The sequence below is a fragment of the Gymnodraco acuticeps genome, unplaced genomic scaffold (genome assembly GCF_902827175.1).
Source record: "Gymnodraco acuticeps unplaced genomic scaffold, fGymAcu1.1, whole genome shotgun sequence".
Taxonomy (NCBI): domain Eukaryota; kingdom Metazoa; phylum Chordata; class Actinopteri; order Perciformes; family Bathydraconidae; genus Gymnodraco; species Gymnodraco acuticeps.
In genome coordinates this window covers 1,989,020-2,006,698 of record NW_022990646.1, presented here as the reverse complement: position 1 = coordinate 2,006,698, position 17,679 = coordinate 1,989,020, and the positions used below count along the sequence as shown (strand labels likewise).

The 17,679-nt window shown below is 43.5% G+C and overlaps 1 protein-coding gene across 1 annotated transcript in view; it reads right to left on the bottom strand.

Annotated features, from left to right (window-relative positions):
- LOC117554767 (ephrin type-A receptor 5) overlaps window positions 1-13,246 on the bottom strand; it is an 81,952-nt gene extending 68,706 nt beyond the window's left edge. The window contains exons 1-2 of the mRNA XM_034229277.1: window positions 12,988-13,246; window positions 6,751-6,815 (exon numbers count right to left, since the gene is read on the bottom strand). Coding sequence (XP_034085168.1) covers window positions 6,751-6,815; window positions 12,988-13,087 — 165 coding nt within the window. The 5' untranslated portion in view covers window positions 13,088-13,246. The remainder of the gene's footprint in view (window positions 1-6,750; window positions 6,816-12,987) is intronic.
- Between the last annotated feature and the right edge of the window lie 4,433 nt (window positions 13,247-17,679).

The window sequence follows — 17,679 nt, the reverse complement described above, 5'->3', positions numbered from 1 at the left end:
GGATTTGGTACAGAAGACAGGCAGAAAGAAGGGATTGTGATAACTTTGAGCCTGGTTTTCCAGGCATGAGCTGCTCTATTGGAAGATCAAGTGCTTATTCCACTCAGTGTTTTAAACTATTGTACTTGGATTTAAGTAGGGGCCTCCTGAGGTCAAACATAAGGCTCGGTTAAGCGAGTAAAATACTAACACTGTAGGGTCAGGACCACCCATGATATCATGAGGCACTGAACAAGCAAAAGCATGCACGACTAATAGTCAACATTTTAAACCCTAATACATATTTTGGAGTTAATTGTACAGTACGTCAAGTCTTTATCTTAATTCACCATCCATTTGTTTAAAAAAAAAAAAAGCTTCAGTGTGCCCTACTCACTACCATGCAATTCTCACAACCTCTTCATAAGGGTCAGTTCACCCAATTCCAAGAAAAATAATATCCCAGTTTCTCAGGATAATAACCAGTTTGCTGTGGGCAGCTCCTATAGAAATGGTTGGGATCACATAGTGTGACGTTTGGGACATTGTTTCCTAGTAGGAATGTTTCTGATATATTTTTTTCAAAGGTTGATCAAGATGTCATTCGCTCACATCACGTTGTACACGATGCAAATATCTCACACATTGACACGGCAAACGAAAACTGCATAGAAAAGAAAAGTAGAACAAATGTTTTGTTGTGATTTGGGTGAATTACTGCTTTTCTCTGATAAACCAAGAAGCCAACACATTGAACGTTTTCAGTCTCAATCACTTGAATAGTCTTAATAATTAGAAGTTCTTAGTATCATTCCTTTTAGTCCTGATCCCACAGCCCTAGTATATATTTACCCTCTGCACCACCTTTTTCTCTACTTCACCTCCAAACTGAACTGTCCCTACAGGCATCCTCCCAGCTACTCATTAGTGTGCATGTTTGTTTTGTTGACTACAATGTGTGTGGGTGTGCTGTGCGTCCGCGTGTCCCACAACTCAGCTGACCCCATGTGGCTTTGCTGAGTGGCCTCCTGGCTCTAAGTCTATAAAGCTGTCTACAACGTATTATTACCGCTCATTACCGCTGACCATCATGGCACTGTGACAGAACTGTCCCTGTCACTCCTTATCCATGGAAGAACCCTTCCCCCATGCTCTACCCCCAATCCCTGCCTCTATACAATAACTACCAAGATCCCAGTTCTCATGCTTCATGCCTTTTCACGCCATCCATGTCTATCATCATTTTTTTGTGTCCTCTATTATTTTCTTAATGATCTAATCTTAAGTCTTAGCCTATCTTCCTTTGGTCCCCCTTTTCCTTTAACCATGTTCAATTGCAGCTCCTAAATTCCTCCTGTCTTCTTCCTTGTCCCCAATTTCTCCTTCTTCCCGCCTTCCTGTCAGAACTTCTAAAGCTAAGTTCCACGTTCTCATATAATCCTCCTCTCCTGTCTCTTTTAGCCTAACCTGTCCTCCTACCTTCATGGTACTGTAAAGTGTAACGAGGGAAAAAGTCAACTAAAAAGCATATAAGCTGCAAAACAACAAATCTCTAACACAAACAGTTGAGCCCCTTCTCTTAAAACTGGGTGGGACTTTCGGAAACAGTTCTAAATTGGTTTGAATCCTATTTAAAGGACAGAAACAACTTTGTTTCTATAGGTAAATACACATCTGAGTTGACAAATATGACATGTGGGGTTCCTCAAGGCTCCATCTTGGGGCCTCTTCTCTTTAACATCTACATGCTACCACTGGTTCAGATAATGAAAAACAACAAAATAAGTTACCATAGCTATGCGGATGACACACAAATGTACTTAACAATTTCACCAGGAGACTATTCTCCAGTTAAAACACTGAGTAAGTGCATTGAACAAATCAATGACTGGATGTGTCAGAACTTTCTCCAATTAAACAAAGATAAAACTGAGGTAATGGTTTTTGGAGCAAAGGCAGAACGTATAAAAGTTAGCGCTGAGCTTCAGTGTGCAATGTTCAAAACAACAGATAAAGCCAGAAATCTAGGTGTAGTCATGGACTCTGACCTGAGTTTCAACAGTAACATTAAAACAGTTACTAAATCAGCCTACTATCACCTAAAGAATATATCTAGGATTAAAAGACTAATGTCACAGCAGGATTTGGAAAAACTTGTCCATGCTTTTATCTTCAGTAGACTGGACTACTGCAATGGTGTCTTCACGGGTCTCACTAAAACATCTATTAGAAAGCTGCAGCTGATTCAGAACGCCGCTGCTCGAGTCCTCACTAACACTAAGAAAGTGGATCACATCACTCCTGTTCTGAAGTCTTTACACTGGCTTCCTGTGTGTCAAATAATAGATTTCAAAATACTGCTGCGGGTTTATAAAGCACTGAATGGTTTAGGCCCAAAATACATTTCTGACCTCCTGCTAAATTATGAACCATCCAGATCTCTCAGGTCTTCAGGGACTGGTCAGCTTTCTGTCCCCAGAGTCAGAACTAAACATGGTAAAGCAGCGTTCAGTTATTATGCTCCAAATATCTGGAACAAACTCCCAGAAACCTGCAGGTCCGCTGCAACTCTGACTACTTTTAAATCCAGGCTGAAGACTTTTCTTTTTGTCGCTGCTTTTAATTGAACTATTCATATCTTAGACTGCACTGTAACTTTTATCACTGTAACTTTTATCCATGTATTTTTTCTTTTAATGTTTATTTTATTAGCTTTTCTTTTTAATGACTGATTTTAAATGCCATTTTCTTAATGTCTTTCATTTTTTGTAAAGCACTTTGAATTGCCTTGTGTTGAAAAGTGCTATATAAATAAACTTGCCTTGCCTTAATCATTAGGGACAGACACTTTAGGATCCTGAACCAAAAAAGCCATAATTAGGCCATTGTTGAGTATATGCTTAGCACCTTGGATGCTAGATTGCCCTTTTGTTTTTTTGACAGCTTTCTTATCGACTCTTAAGACTATCCAATTACACCAATTTCACAATTTTAAGTTTTTTTATTCTATCGCACAAACTTTAGCCTGTTGTGAAAGTAGGGCCAAATGATGACCGATTTCAGCCGTTGTTGATTTAATGGAGAGAGACAGACAGCTGGCAGATACAGTTGTCAGACAAATATTTAATAGCACTTGATAGTGTTCTTTGAGCTCATCAGCTTTCAGTCTGAGCAGCTTTAAGTGCAGAAGTGCCACTGTCCACTGTATCACTAGGGGTCTCCAATTTGTTATCTTTACGCTGTCGTCAACCATTCTTGTTTTAGCTTAGTTTTACTATGTCATAAGACAATATATTCAAAGACACACTAGGCCAAACCCAGCAGCATTATCCTTACTACACACGGACAAATATGTCAACCACAACTATGACTAGGGTTCAATTATTTTAAAATGTTTAAACTAATCCCAATTAAATTGCATTCTCAATATTTGTCGCAGTTACTGCTGCAACAATTAGTCCATTTGTTGTCAGATAATTAACTGTCAACTATTAGGAAAAGTCCTCAGTTAAGTCGTTTTTTAAAAGTAAAAATAAACAGTATTATTTGGCTGTGCTTAGCATGTGCCAAGTTGCTGCTTTTATCTGTTTTGTATGATTGTAAACTGACCAACAACTTTGTGTGGTCGAGTGTTGTTGGACAAAACAAGACATTTAAAAGCATTTTAACAGCCATCCAACAGCCATCCTTTATCAGTGGGAGGTTCTTTGAGTTCGGCTTGGTGTGCGTCCTTATAGGCCCAGTGGACTTTGCCTACTAATGCAGGGATAAAGATCGAGCAAAATGGGGGGTCATTGAGATAGATGGACACTAAAATGATCCATATTGTGGGGTCCATCTCTTTAATGGCATCTTTTCATGATGACTTTTCTTTCTGTATTCTTGTCCCTTGAAGATGCTTGAGGAGGCAGCAGATAAAAGCATCCACCAAATTACATGTGATTGGCAGCTCACACAATCTACGAACAAGCACTCTTTCCAATGCAATTGGAACAGGAAGTAATGGAGTTATTAGATGACAAAGGCTTGACAGCCAAATGGTCCAAAATGGGCAAGGAACCAACATTTGGCTATGTTTTTTTCCTTCACCTTTATTTGTATCCCCTTTGTCCCCTTTCCTTTCCATCACTACATTAATATGAATGCTAAGCCTTTCATTAACTAACATACATTCCAATTATTACCAACTCATGAGTCTTCCAACTATAGCTCAAATAAAGACTTGTGTTACGTTCTTGAATTTTGTTGGTGGTTTTCGTTCTAACATTTCTGTATCAGCATTCAGCAAAACAACTTGTGAATAATCTACAGAAAATCTTCAAGCTGTAATTATTGCATTCAACTCTAGTCTGTACACAACTATTTCCGACCTCATCAGCCCTAATGCTACCAACAATGAGACAGAGACAGAACACATTGCCTCTTCTTTTAACTTGGAACAAAATAAAAAATCTTGTCTCTTTCTCCAGTTCATCAGAAGCTCCTTGCCCATGACTACTTCTGTTCTCGAGAGGTTACAGCGAGTCTGATTTTCTCCAAGTTCTCTCTGACACTTTGTCCGTCTTAAGCTTTTGCTGTCTGACTGCCTGCAGCCCTTCGTCTTTTTCCAATCTCTACCTCTGACACACCTGTCTCCAGATTGTTCAACTAACCTGCTAGGCTTCATAGCCACATTTACCCTGGCCTCCTGCTTGCTATAACTTCAAGACAGACTTCTGAAGTAGACTTAAAAAAGGACACTTTTTCATTTCGTTTATATTGTTCCAAGGAGCTTGTCATAGACGAGGAGAGAAGTGTTTTCAGTGACAACCTAATCTACAGTCTTCAAGTTCAGCTACTATGTCAGTGTCATGCTGCTCATTGAAATGTGTCATAACATTTCAAGGTCGTCCATCAAATCTGAAACACTTTTTTAAAACCCCTTATTTTACTCAATCTGCTTTTTGCTTAAATTAATCTTTCAAAATCTTTCAAAAGCACAATGAAGCTCTGGGAGAAGAGGAAAAGCAGCGGAAAGGAGATAGTGAGATAAAAAGACAAGGAGATTACAAGAATGAGAAGAAAATGGGGATAAGGAGTAAGATGAATGTTCGATGACAAGGAAGGATGGGCAGTGAGCCAGAAAAAAAGTGAAGGATGACAGAAGAGATGATGATGGGGACGAAGGGGGGTTGGAGGAGGAGAAAAGGAGGGATGGGAAAAACCATCTGGAACATGAGACAAAAAAAATCTGTGCCTCTTCAACATCTTATTTAGCCACGGAAGACTGCTGCCACCGGGTGTGAATGTCTGAGTGTGTGTGTGTGTGTGTGTGTGTGTGTGTGTGTGTGTGTGTGGTGTGTGTGTGTGTGTGTGTGTGTGTGTGTGTGTGTGTGGTGTGTGTGTGTGTGGTGTGTGTGTGTGTGTTGTGTGTGTGTGGTGTGTGTGTGTGTGTGAGCTTGCTGCAGATTGGGTTCTGTCCAATATATGCTGAACATGATAAGAATTATAATGGTCTTCATTGATAACATCTGTTATTTAAAATGACAAACAGTGATTCAATTATTTATTTTATGGGACATGTTTGTCATTTCATTGTCAGACAGGTTTAATAGAAGGAAGAAAAAACACATTTTTAATAACCTTAAGCTGTAGCTGAATAAAAACACAACAGCTAATAAGAGAGGATGTCATAATGAGATCCTTATCACGTCTTTTATTTCCTATTCGTCCAGCCTGAATGCAGTTATTTATGCACTTGCATTGTGGAAACCATGGGCCTAATCACGTCCTCATTAATATGATTGCGCATACAGCTGCTTTTGTCAGCACTATCTCTCAGATCTACATACAGCCACAGAGCAGACTGTGATTTGAATACCCAGAGCCGAGAAAAAACGCCATGGTCGGCACATTGGTCTGGCGTGTACAGCTGAATGTTTGCCAACAGTTATGACTATATGAGAGATTTTCCATGTGGATAAAATAGATACACAAAACCAACCGTAACACAATCAATCCCCCGGAGGATGGGGAATTAAATTGTTCCCAGGAAAGGTGGCAGATTACTGTCTCACGAGTGGAGGTGGTGTTGGAACTCCAGAATACATGAATACATTTTCTAAACTAAACACCAGTTCTTTTTTTCTTTAAAATACATAATTCCAACTATTTCCCAACTCCAGTAAGTCATTCTCCTATTAGCCTTCGCCCTGGGAATACTTGGTAATGGAAACTCAACTCCTGGTTTGAGAATAATATATTCCATCATGACTTTCAATATCTTACTCATGAATTTAATTGACCCCGATAATGAACTGAGAGGGATTGGAAATTGAATGAACTATAACCTTGATAAAATAAATGTGCTTAAGTGTAAAATAATAAAGTCATAGGTGTCGTTGGTCATACACATACAGTGAGTTTACAACCTCAACTGTGCTTACCAGCAGTAGCAGATTTGTTAACCCTAACCCTGGACTTATAATTGTATAGTTTAAAATTATTTGGTCGCTTCATTTCGATCATTGATGATGGGTTACTGGGTCTTACGGAACTATTGAAAGACTACAACAATATTTTAAAAAGCGTTGTTGTGGTTTGATAGCAGTGGTATTAGTACTACAGTAGCAACCATGTCTAAACAAGACTAACTATGTGTTTCTAAAAAGACAACCAATAAAGAAATAATGACATTATGTTCGCTGACAACATCAACTAAGACAAATATAAATGTGTGGTATTTGCCAAATGCAGCCAACAATTGAAACATCTTACAATGGTTGTACTCACCCCATTGTTAGGATAGGCCACCCATCCTAGGTCACCCACCACAGAGCGAGAATCCAGCAGGTTCACTGTTAAAGAAAAGAAAGAAAGTCTTAAATGTAGGCAAAAAAACATAAATCAAAACAAAAAAGGACACGTCTGAGAGGTTTTCTTGTGATGTAAGCAAGTGCAATATCCTGACTAGTGCACTCCTCAGAACATGTTTCCTTCTCATCTTTTCCAGCAATGGTGACGATGTAGTCTCCTGAGTTCTGTATTATCCGTGTGTCCAAATGCTCCTTTCACAACAAAGTCCCATTGTAAATGTTAAGTGTATCCCACAGGAAACTGTGAGGAGAGTTTTTGGAAAAACTTTTAAAATGCGTTTTACCACAGATTTTCTGTTCACAAAAATGTTAATTATGACTAAATAACAATTGTTCCAAAGTACGTTTCATCAACTGGATGGTATTTCTCTCTGCATTTACATGAAAAATACCTCAACAGCATTTTCACAGACAATGAACACAGTCAATCACATGAGTGAACATATGGTGTATCTGTCTTGCAACAGCTTTAAAGCCCATCTGAATTTGCAATGACATGCACTGTCATAAATTAAACTCGAGTTTTGTCAGGCCGGAGTTCAGTTTTCTTTATCTCATCTGTGATAACACTTGGTTTGTTCTTAGTCTGTCACAGTGTGCTCAAACAATAAAAGAGAAAGTCAAACTGGTTGCTCCAATGTCAATCTACCCTATTTGTAATTTGAGCAAAAACATTGAGCAAACCACCAATAAAAGCATAGTATAGCATATATTTTCAATCTTACAAGGAAACAATCAAGGGACTTGGAGAACACCTTCTTAGAAGAACAGACATTTTCCTGCTTTATATGTTGTTTGGGTTTGTCTACAACAGCAAGGGCCAACCCTCTGTGATGTAGTGCAACTCTGATCAGCAACGGCATGCTTTCACTTATAGGTTCCTCTAATGCAGGGGTGGGGAACCTCCGGCCCATTTGGCCATTTGATGCGGCCCTCGAGGTAATTTATAAACACACGCAAAAAATTGAACACATGAGTTGAACACATGAGTTGGTAATAATTGGTCCTTGAACACAACACAAGCCTAACGTGTCATCACGTGGTATATGTCTCGTCTGACAGGACGTTCAGCCGGAGAGCACCAGAACGCCGCTCCAGCATTTCCAAAAATTAGCCTACCCATAAGGAGCCGTACACATGCCGCAGCTTTTGCGTGGCTGTGTCTTTAGTTGAAAGCCCAGTGGCGATCTGTTCATCTGTCATACTGATCATACAGGCAATAACTTGACTGTTATTAGCATCTGGTTAGCTAGCTATGCTAACGAATATAAGAAGCTTTTTATACAACCAGTGAGGTAAAGGCACATCTTTATATGATCATTATAGTTATAAAAAAACAAGAGAATAAAGGAAAAACTGGTATAAAATACTATATGACAGTAAAAAAAAGTTGTTAAATAAACAAGAATACAGTTTAAAAGGGGAGTGATTTGTAAAATATCCATAAAGAAAAAGAAAATCTGCTTACAGTTCGGTGTTGAGAGATGTATCCATAGATCTCCTAATGTTGCTCTCACACCAGATTGATGCTTTTAACTTCAACATTTAAAAATATATATTCCCGGGGGAGCATGCCCCCTAGAGGAGGTTAGGTCCCCCCCCCACACTTAAATCATGTTCACATGGATAGGAAACTAAATACATTTGCACACATCTTGTGTCCATATCTTTCTGTTTTGGTGGTCATGCCACAACCATGCACATGGTTTATGTTTATTAAGGATCCCCATTAGCTTTTGCTCTTGACAAAAGCTACTCTTCCTGGGGTCCAAACAATACAACAATAATACAACACCATTCAAGACATAATTCCTGACATCATTAACAACATCACCAATATCATCAACAATTTCCAACATCATCAACAATCTCATCCACTTTCAATATCAATCTCAGTCTCAGCCAAGGATGGTACATGGTAAGAGTCATGGTAAAATGTCTGGATTAAGAGGTTGCTTTTTCTTTGCAAAGCATGAAAGAAAGGCCAAATGAATGGGCTGTGATTTTAGTATTTTTAAGCAGAGGTCAATCATTTGTACGGCCCTCGGAGGATGTTGTAAAAATTGAAATGGCCCTTGAGAGGAAAAAGGTTCCCCACCCCTGCTCTAATGGTATATCCAGTTAAGGGGCTTGGTACAGGCACTCTTTCTCCTGAAGTTGTGCAAAAGGTTTTTAACCACTGTTCATTGGAAACTGTAGCTGTTATCATAACTTGGTCCACAAAGCTCTCAAATGCTGGGATAAAAAACAACAAAGAAAACATATGCAAAGGGATCTCATTCAAAACATCTTATATGCAAACACGTGCTCAATAATGTGACTTTATTTCCCTATCAAATCTAAGATGCCTAACCAACGCCTCATTAGGGCTGCTCGATTATGGCAAAAATCATAATCTCGATTATTTGGGTATTTACTTTGAAAACATCAATTTATTGGAGAAAAAAATGTTGAACAGTATGTTTTGAACAGTTCATCACCCAGAACGTTAAGTATAATTCAACTGAAAAACCAATTTAAAAAAAATGTAATTTAAAAAAAAAAGTAATAATAACAAAATAATCGTTTTATCTCGATTACGTTGTTTTCGTAATCTTCGCAAGCCATAATCGTAATTGCGATTAAAATACGATTAATTGAGCAGCCCTACACCTCATCCACGATAATTGGTGTGTATTTCACACTTTTGAAATGTGTTATGACAAATGAAAAACGGTGAGTGACAGCTAATTACAGAGGACAATGGTCTTCACATTATTAGATATCTGCTTTCTATTTTCCCTTGAATGTAATTAAGCATCACAAACAAGGCATATTGGTATAAACCAGTGATCATCTTTCCAACTATAAGCCTTGAAGATGTTCTTGTGTATTTCTGTTTGGAACTGCCAACAAGAAAGTCCTGTGAAACATTAATGAAGAGCAAACAATAATACTTAATGGAAGAGATTAAATCAATCGTCCAAAGGTTCAGTATCATAAATGCTATCCATGTCTTAAAGCAGCTGTTGAGTGCATTATTTCATTAATAAGCCATGTCATAAAAACACCAATCCTCATATAAATCTTGACTTGTCAACTAAAGAATAGAACATCCACAGTTGGCAGAACATAATCTGAGGTGGAAGCTAGTTCACTAACTGAGACACAATCGATGTGTAAACCCCTCCCAACACACAGACACACACACTCCACTAGTCTTACTGTCTCCGCTGCTCTGCAGAGAAAAATAAAAGATGTCCTTAGGAGGCGATTAGACAACTAATTAGGCCATAAAGAAGAGATAAGTGATGCTGAACTAGATCATAAGGGATACGTTACCTCTTTCACTCTCTAGCGTTCTCTCTAAGGATCAAACCACCTAACAAGTTGGAGCTCAGCCGTGACAATGATCTACAGAACTTATTATTAAAAGTCATCACCATAAAATGAAAGGTGACATTACTTCAAGGATACTCTAAATATTACAAGGGTGCTCAAAAGTAAGTGGATTTTTAGCATTGGGAATACAATTCTTTTTTGATTGATAACGGAATATCTGCTCTGAGGCAGCTTTTTTTTATTTTCAATTACTCTAAGGTGATGGGTTTAAGGTCCAACTTGACTTCAGTGACCCCTACAATGTTGTCTGAAGCCATATATTACCTTCTAGTTTTGAAACCAATGGTTAAATCAAACCACTTGTATTTCCTTAACGCATTTCCATCTTAAGTGTTTGAACGTGGCATTTACATGGATTGCTCCGGGCTTGTCTCTCTAAAACAGACCCACAGGCCAGCGGGCAGATATGCACTTCTTTTCAAAGCGTTTAACTGTATCTACCACCCCTCATTTGATCAACGCCATTACCCACAAAAAGAAAAAGTGATGGACTCCCTAAAGTGTCTGCTCACAAACCCCTCATTAGCCAGACATTATTATTATTAATCGAACAGAATGACAATCTCTAAAACAGATGTGAGGCACCTGGCTCTGCATCGAGGAGATGTTCGCAGAAATTGATCGATTTAAATAAGAATGGATTAGCCTCAAGAGAGGAAATTAATCAAAGTGGCACAGTGTGTGCAGTTTTCCTCAGTGTCTGCCATTAGCGCAGAAACCATACTGCAGGTCATTTTAATATAATTAAGGAAGTGTCAGGAGTTTTCTTTGTTCACTTATTTCCCCTTCACTTCAGGAAACACTTATAGTATATCAACACAAATGAAAGGTACAATTCAACCTGGAACAGTCGTATGAGGTAAGTCTGCAGTGTGATGTGAGGACAGATTATGCAGCATAGCCTAAAACAAAATGTGAGATGGGTAAGTGGGAAATGTCCCTAATGATTCCTCCCAAGATGTTTAAGAAGATCCGAAAAATTGTTTAATCCTACTTTTTCAATTACAATAAATTAGCCCAATGAGAGAATATTGGCTGTTTTAATTATGGGCTTCACCATACTCTCCAATTATGCATGCAATGATTATCCAATGCAATGCAAATATGAGCCAAATTAATCTAAAATGTGCATAAGGTTGCAGCCTTTGGCTCTTTAAGCATCTTAAGAAAGGTGTCTATGCACATGTTTTTTTCAGTTACATTTAACTGGGAGCACTTTAGAGACAATACATTTTAAACAAGTGCTGTTGCAGAGCAAACAAAGAATAGGTGTGATAAATAAAGACAGCAGAGGATTATGTGGAGGCGTATATAAAGGACATATCTCTTTTCATCACTGGAGTCAAAACACAAAGTTGTGATTCAGTCTGCCATTGATTTTTTCTCACAGCCTCAAGCTTGGCTTTAACAAGGCAGGAATTCAAGTGTTTTAAAGTACGGATATTTCTGCTGCAGACAACACACCTTATGAGTGTTTAGTTATCGTGGATTTTATGTCAAACACTTTTTAGAAGTTATGTAGACTTTTCACACCTTTTGGGAACCTATATGCCAGTTTGCACCAGTATATTGATGTGCTATATCTCATAAAGCCCAGAATACAAATCCCTAGGGAGGTTATTTAATTCAGAGGACACTGTCCCAAACGGGAACCTATACATCCTGGGTAAACTTTAACTCTTCTCCATGTTGCCCCAAGGCTGCCCTGCGAACCGCTCCAGGACCCCTGAGTGGTCACACTTTGGGAAACACTTTTGTGATTGTACATTTGACCAAATAAATCTGCCACATGAAGTATAAGCAGTTTGATGGATGTAAATGCTGTCTAAATAGCCCTAAACAATGGCACTCATCTTGATCCATTACAATACCAAGTCTGCGGACAATATTGGAATATTGTATTTTTTCTTATTTTTAACCAACACTGTAAATGTCCATATTTTATATTTAGTGCAGGGGGCTGCAGGTGCATTAGTTCAGACATCAAAATGGATTAAATCACAATTTGCACCGACCATTATGGAAATGTTGTGCCAAATTACGAGGGGGTGCCAAATGAAACTGTTAATATGTGACAAGATAAGTAGCTTTACTGCAAGCTACAGTCTGAACTCACTAGCTGTCAGCCATTTCAACAGTATCAGAGGTTAAAAGGATTCAATGCGAATATTTAAAAAGACAGAATGCTTGACTGAACCAAAAATAAGCTTTAAAAGGGAATGCAGAGAAATGTCTCAATGAAACGCTTAAAGTTATATTATTATTAGAAACCTGAGGTAATTTAAAACTCATTGCCAAAGCAAGGAAATTGGAATTCCACACGAGAAACCTTATTTTATAACACCACCACAGGGTGCTTCAACGTCAAGTGAGCAGTTTGAGTTGCAACGGAAGATGTGTAAGATCTTCACAGTGAATGTCTGCAGCGCACTGTGCGTCTGTCGGTTCTCCAAGGACCGGTTATCTGGATAGACGCATGTTCTGATCAAAGGTCCTCTTTTTATCTCAGCCTTTACTATTTCGGAACAAACAGTCATTAAACACTTCGGGGACACAGCTGTCATAAACATTCTCTGCTTAAATGTATTGTATAGGCGACCTCCTTTTCGGTCAGACAGCGTCAGAGCCGTGTCAGCCAGGATAGAAGAGACCGGGGGGCTGGAGCACCAGACACGGACCCTTAACCTCCACTCGTGCCTGTCAGTGGCAATTAAAACAAAGACGTGTCACCGAACAACTGCCATCAACCCCAAAGTGTCCGTGCGTGTTTTACCTTCATTTGCGGGGATGCACCATGCTCCGTGCAACGCCAGACTCCAAACCCACGTCCATGCCACCAGCCGAATTCCACAACTCCACCAGCGAGATTGCATGGCGCATCCAAAAATCACAACCGGTCACAGGGCAGGGGGGAGTTTCTATCCTAAACAACAGCAGTTTCGGTCAGCATGAAGCGGGACGCCGTAATGAAACCATCTGTATTGGTGTGCGTCCGCTCAGAGAGAAGGGAGCTCATGTTCTGCGGCGGGTAGAGGAAGCAAGTGAGAGCGGAGTGCGCTCTGGGTTTGGGGAGGCGGGGAGCCCGCCGGAGGGAGGGGGGCGGAGTGAAGCTCAGGTCTCTCCAATCACAGTGTCCACAGGTGAACCCCAAATGATAGTCCAATACTCCTCTTTCGTTGCAAATGTAACGACATTACTTTTTCAAGCTCCTTACATTGCACTTACGCACGAGTTAGGGTTGTTTCTTACAAACCTTGTTACAAATATGAGACATTTGAACAGCCTTGCACTGACAGGTTCACGCCCCCACCTGACTGGTTGGATGGGGATTGGTCCTTTAAAAATGTTTAAACTTTTGAGTTTTTGTTTGTTTGTTTTTTTACATTTACAATTTCATTACCATCAGATTAGGTTAGAAGAGATTAACCAAACAATGAACTGCTACAGCATTTAATCAGTAATTGCAATATCACTCAGAAAAATGATTCCTTAATGGACCCCTGACGGACAGTCACCTACATTGCAGGATAATTATTGCTTGAATGCAGAACTAATTCCCATAGGGAGCAATAACATGTCATCTAGGAGTGGTAAGACTCAGTAAAAAGAGATTAGACATGAGCCGTGAAGTCTTTTAATAATCATTGACGTAAAGCTTCTCTAATATTTAAAAAAAAACATCTGAAGCAGCATTTTCTGTCTCCCTTAATTCTTTTCACTGTTTGTTATTGTCTTTACTTTCAACCGATGTCACCTCGAATTTGAAGTGTAGTCACGGTAAAATGCTTCATACTAATATATAATATATTGTAGTGCCGTGAAAAGAGAGTCGGAGGCGGTGTATTAAGAATGGAGTTCCAATCTTTATTATCCATTACTTTCAGAGAGGTTAACACATGCACTGCTCTGCCTGATGAGCTAGCAGGAATGGCAGCTAAAGCTACAGGTGTTCCCCACTAAAGGGTCCGTGTGGCAACACAATAAGCAAGGTGAATTATGTCCAATAACGTGTCACCACACAAGCCCCCCCAGAATTCACACATAAACAAAATCAGCATGGCGGGGAGGAACGACACGCCGACCCCCACAACTCCTGAGCACGGGAGTCGGAAAAGTGACTCCCGCCTGTGCGGCCCCCGGAAGGGGAGGGACCGGAACAACAGGTCTTAAATCCGTGACAGGGGACGAGGCCGGGGGGCGGCCCCGTCGCGGAGGTCGAGCCAGCACCACAGGCTGGTCCAAGTCCAGGTGAGCAGCCTTCACCCGGTCCACCGAGACGTGCTCGGCCTTGCCACCCAGGTCGACTACCAGGTGCTTGTCCCTGTGCTCCAAGACCCGGAAAGGCCCATCATAAGGGGGCTGCAGGGGGCCTCTGTGCGCATCGTGCCGGATGAACACGTGCTCCGCCGAGCGGAGCTCTGCGGGAACCTGGGACACCTGAGTACCGTGCTGAGTAGTAGGGATCGGAGCAAAGGCCTCAGCGGCATCACGCAGGAAAGCCCGCTGGGCCCACGCCGACCAGGGAGCCGATGCATTTGGGAGGAAATCCCCCGGAACTCTCAGCGGCTGACCGTAGACCATCTCCGCTGTAGAACACTGCAGATCTTCCTTAGGTGCGGTCCTCAGGCCCAGCATCACCCAGGGCAGCTTGTCGACCCAGTTACCGTCCGTAAGGCCGGCCTTGAGGGCCGCCTTCATGGAGTGATGAAAGCGCTCGAAGAGGCCGTTAGCCTGAGGGTGGTAAGCGGTAGTCCTGTGCAGCTTAACCCCCAAACCGCCTGCCACAGCGTTCCAGAGCTCGGACGTGAACTGAGAGCCCCTGTCTGAGGAAATGTCTGACGGGGTGCCAAAACGACACACCCACGTTGCAATGAAGGCCCGGGCAACGTCTGCGGCTGATGTCGAAACGAGCGGAACCGCCTCCGGCCAACGGGTCGTTCTGTCCACCATGGTGAGGAGGTAGGAAAACCCCTGAGAGGAAGGCAACGGACCAACCAGGTCAATGTTGACGTGATCAAACCTCCTCTCAGGCACCAGGAAACGCTCCAACGGGGCCTTCGTGTGGCGGTGCACCTTAGCGCGTTGACAAGCCACGCACTCCCTGGCCCAAGTCCTCACGTCCCTTTTCAGTCCTTGCCAAACGAACTTCGCCGCTACCAAACGCACCGAAGGTTTAACGCCTCCAGCTGGCAGGGACGACAGGCCGCGCCAGTTCCTTAGAGACGTCACACAGGAGAGTAATGCCCGCGTCGCCGAACACCACGTCCTCCAAGCGCAGCCCCGCGCTCTCCACCTTCAGGGCCTGGACGCCGGGATCTGTGACCTGGTCTGCCGCCATGCGAGTATAGTCCAGGCCCAACTGGACGGCACCGATGACGACCCTGGAGAGGCAATCAGCAACCAGGTTCGACTTGCCAGCCACGTGCTTAATGTCCGTAGTGACCTCCGATATGTAGGACAGCTGCCGCTGCTGACGTGCCGACCAAGGCTCCGCCACTTTTGACATGGCGAAGGTGAGCGGCTTGTGGTCGACAAACGCCGTAAATTCACGGCCTTCCAGCATGAAACGGAAGTGCCGCACGGCCAAATAAAGTCCGAGGAGCTCCCGGTCAAAGGCGCTGTATTTGCGTTCTCTAGGCGTCAGCTGGCGGCTGAAAAAGGCGAGCGGCTGCCAAGCGCCCTCCACCCACTGCTCGTGCACTGCGCCGACCGCATAGTCTGACGCGTCCGTGGTGATGGAGATGGGAGCCGTAGATGATGGGTGTGCCAGCAAAGCCGCCTGAGCCAACGCGGTCTTGACCTCAGCAAAAGCGCCGTCCGCCTCTGCTGTCCAGTCGATCTCCTGGACGGGGGTCTTGCCTTTCAACGCTTCATACAGCGGCCGCATGATGTGTGCGGCGGCCCGGGCGATGAAACGGTGGTAGAAAGTCACCATCCCCAGAAACTCACGGAGCGACCGGGCTGTGAGCGGGCGAGGAAACGCCGCAATAGCCTCCACCTTCGCTGGCAGAGGTGTCGCACCGCCCTTGGTGACGCGGTGCCCCAGGAAATCGATGTCCGACACCCCGAACTGGCACTTTGCAGGATTGATGATTATTCCGTGTTCGTTGAGCCGTGTGAAAAGGGCTCGGAGGTGGAACAGGTGCTCCTGCACTGAAGCGCTGGCGACAAGTATGTCGTCGAGGTAAACAAACACAAACGGCAGGTCCCGCAGCACCGAATCCATCAGGCGCTGGAACGTCTGAGCGGCATTCTTGAGTCCAAAAGGCATCCGCAGGAACTCAAAAAGTCCAAAAGGCGTTATCACTGCTGTCTTGGGAATGTCCAGGGGGTGCATGGGCACCTGGTGGTATCCACGCACCAGGTCCACCTTGGAAAACACCCCCGTACCGGCCAGATGCGCCGAAAAGTCCTGAATGTGCGGCACCGGATAGCGGTCAGGCGTAGTGGCGTCGTTGAGTCGGCGGTAATCCCCGCACGGGTGGAACCCGCCGTTCGATTTGGGAACGACGTGCAGGGGGGAAGCCCAAGGACTGTCGGAGCGGCGGACAATGCCCAAGCGCTCCATGGTTGCGAACTCCGCCCTCGCTACAGCCAGCTTAGAAGGGTTCAACCGCCGGGCCCTGGCGTAGACAGGAGGCCCCCCGGTAGTGACGTGGTGTTCCACGCCATGCTTAGTGGTAAGCGCAGAGAAGGTGGGTAGCGATAGGTCTGGAAACTCGGCCAACAGTCTGAGAAACGTGTCTGCACCTGACAGCGAGCCTGACAGCCCGTCGACGGTACGCTGCGCTGCCAAGTGTGCACACGAGGGAAGAAAACGTTAAGGCATCAACCAAACGCCTATTCTTAACGTCCACTAAGAGTCCATGAGCACACAAAAAATCCGCTCCGAGGAGGGGAAAATAAATGTCCGCTGTCACAAAATCCCAGCTGAAACGCTGTCCTCCGATGCACAAACACATAGGCCTCACGCCGTACGTGCGAATGGGACTGCCGTTAGCCGTCGTCAATCGCGGTCCGTGCCCCCCACGGGCGACGTCTTCACTCGACGCTGGAACTACGCTCCGTTGAGCGCCCGTGTCACACAGAAACAAGCTCCCCGAAACGCTGTCGCTGACGAAGAGGAGCCTGCACGTGCCGCCGACGCTCAGAGCCACTACTGAGCGCCGGCCCCTCCGTTTCCCGGGGGTTTGTAGCTGCACGGAGCGATGCATCTCTTCGCCCTTGTCCCGAAACGTGCGTGGTAAACGCACTCTCCGGCGTCTCCACGCCGGCTAGCCACAGCCGTGTCCGGCCTCCGCCACACTTTCTTGACTGCCGGTGGGCCGCTGAGCGTCGCGGCTAACGTCTCTGCCCCGGGCTGTTGCGTAGCCAGGAAAAAACTATCCGCTTCCTCAGCCAAAGCACGGGGCTCCGTGACAGGCGTGTTGGCCAGCGCCGTCTGTACCCGGGGAGGCAAGTGACG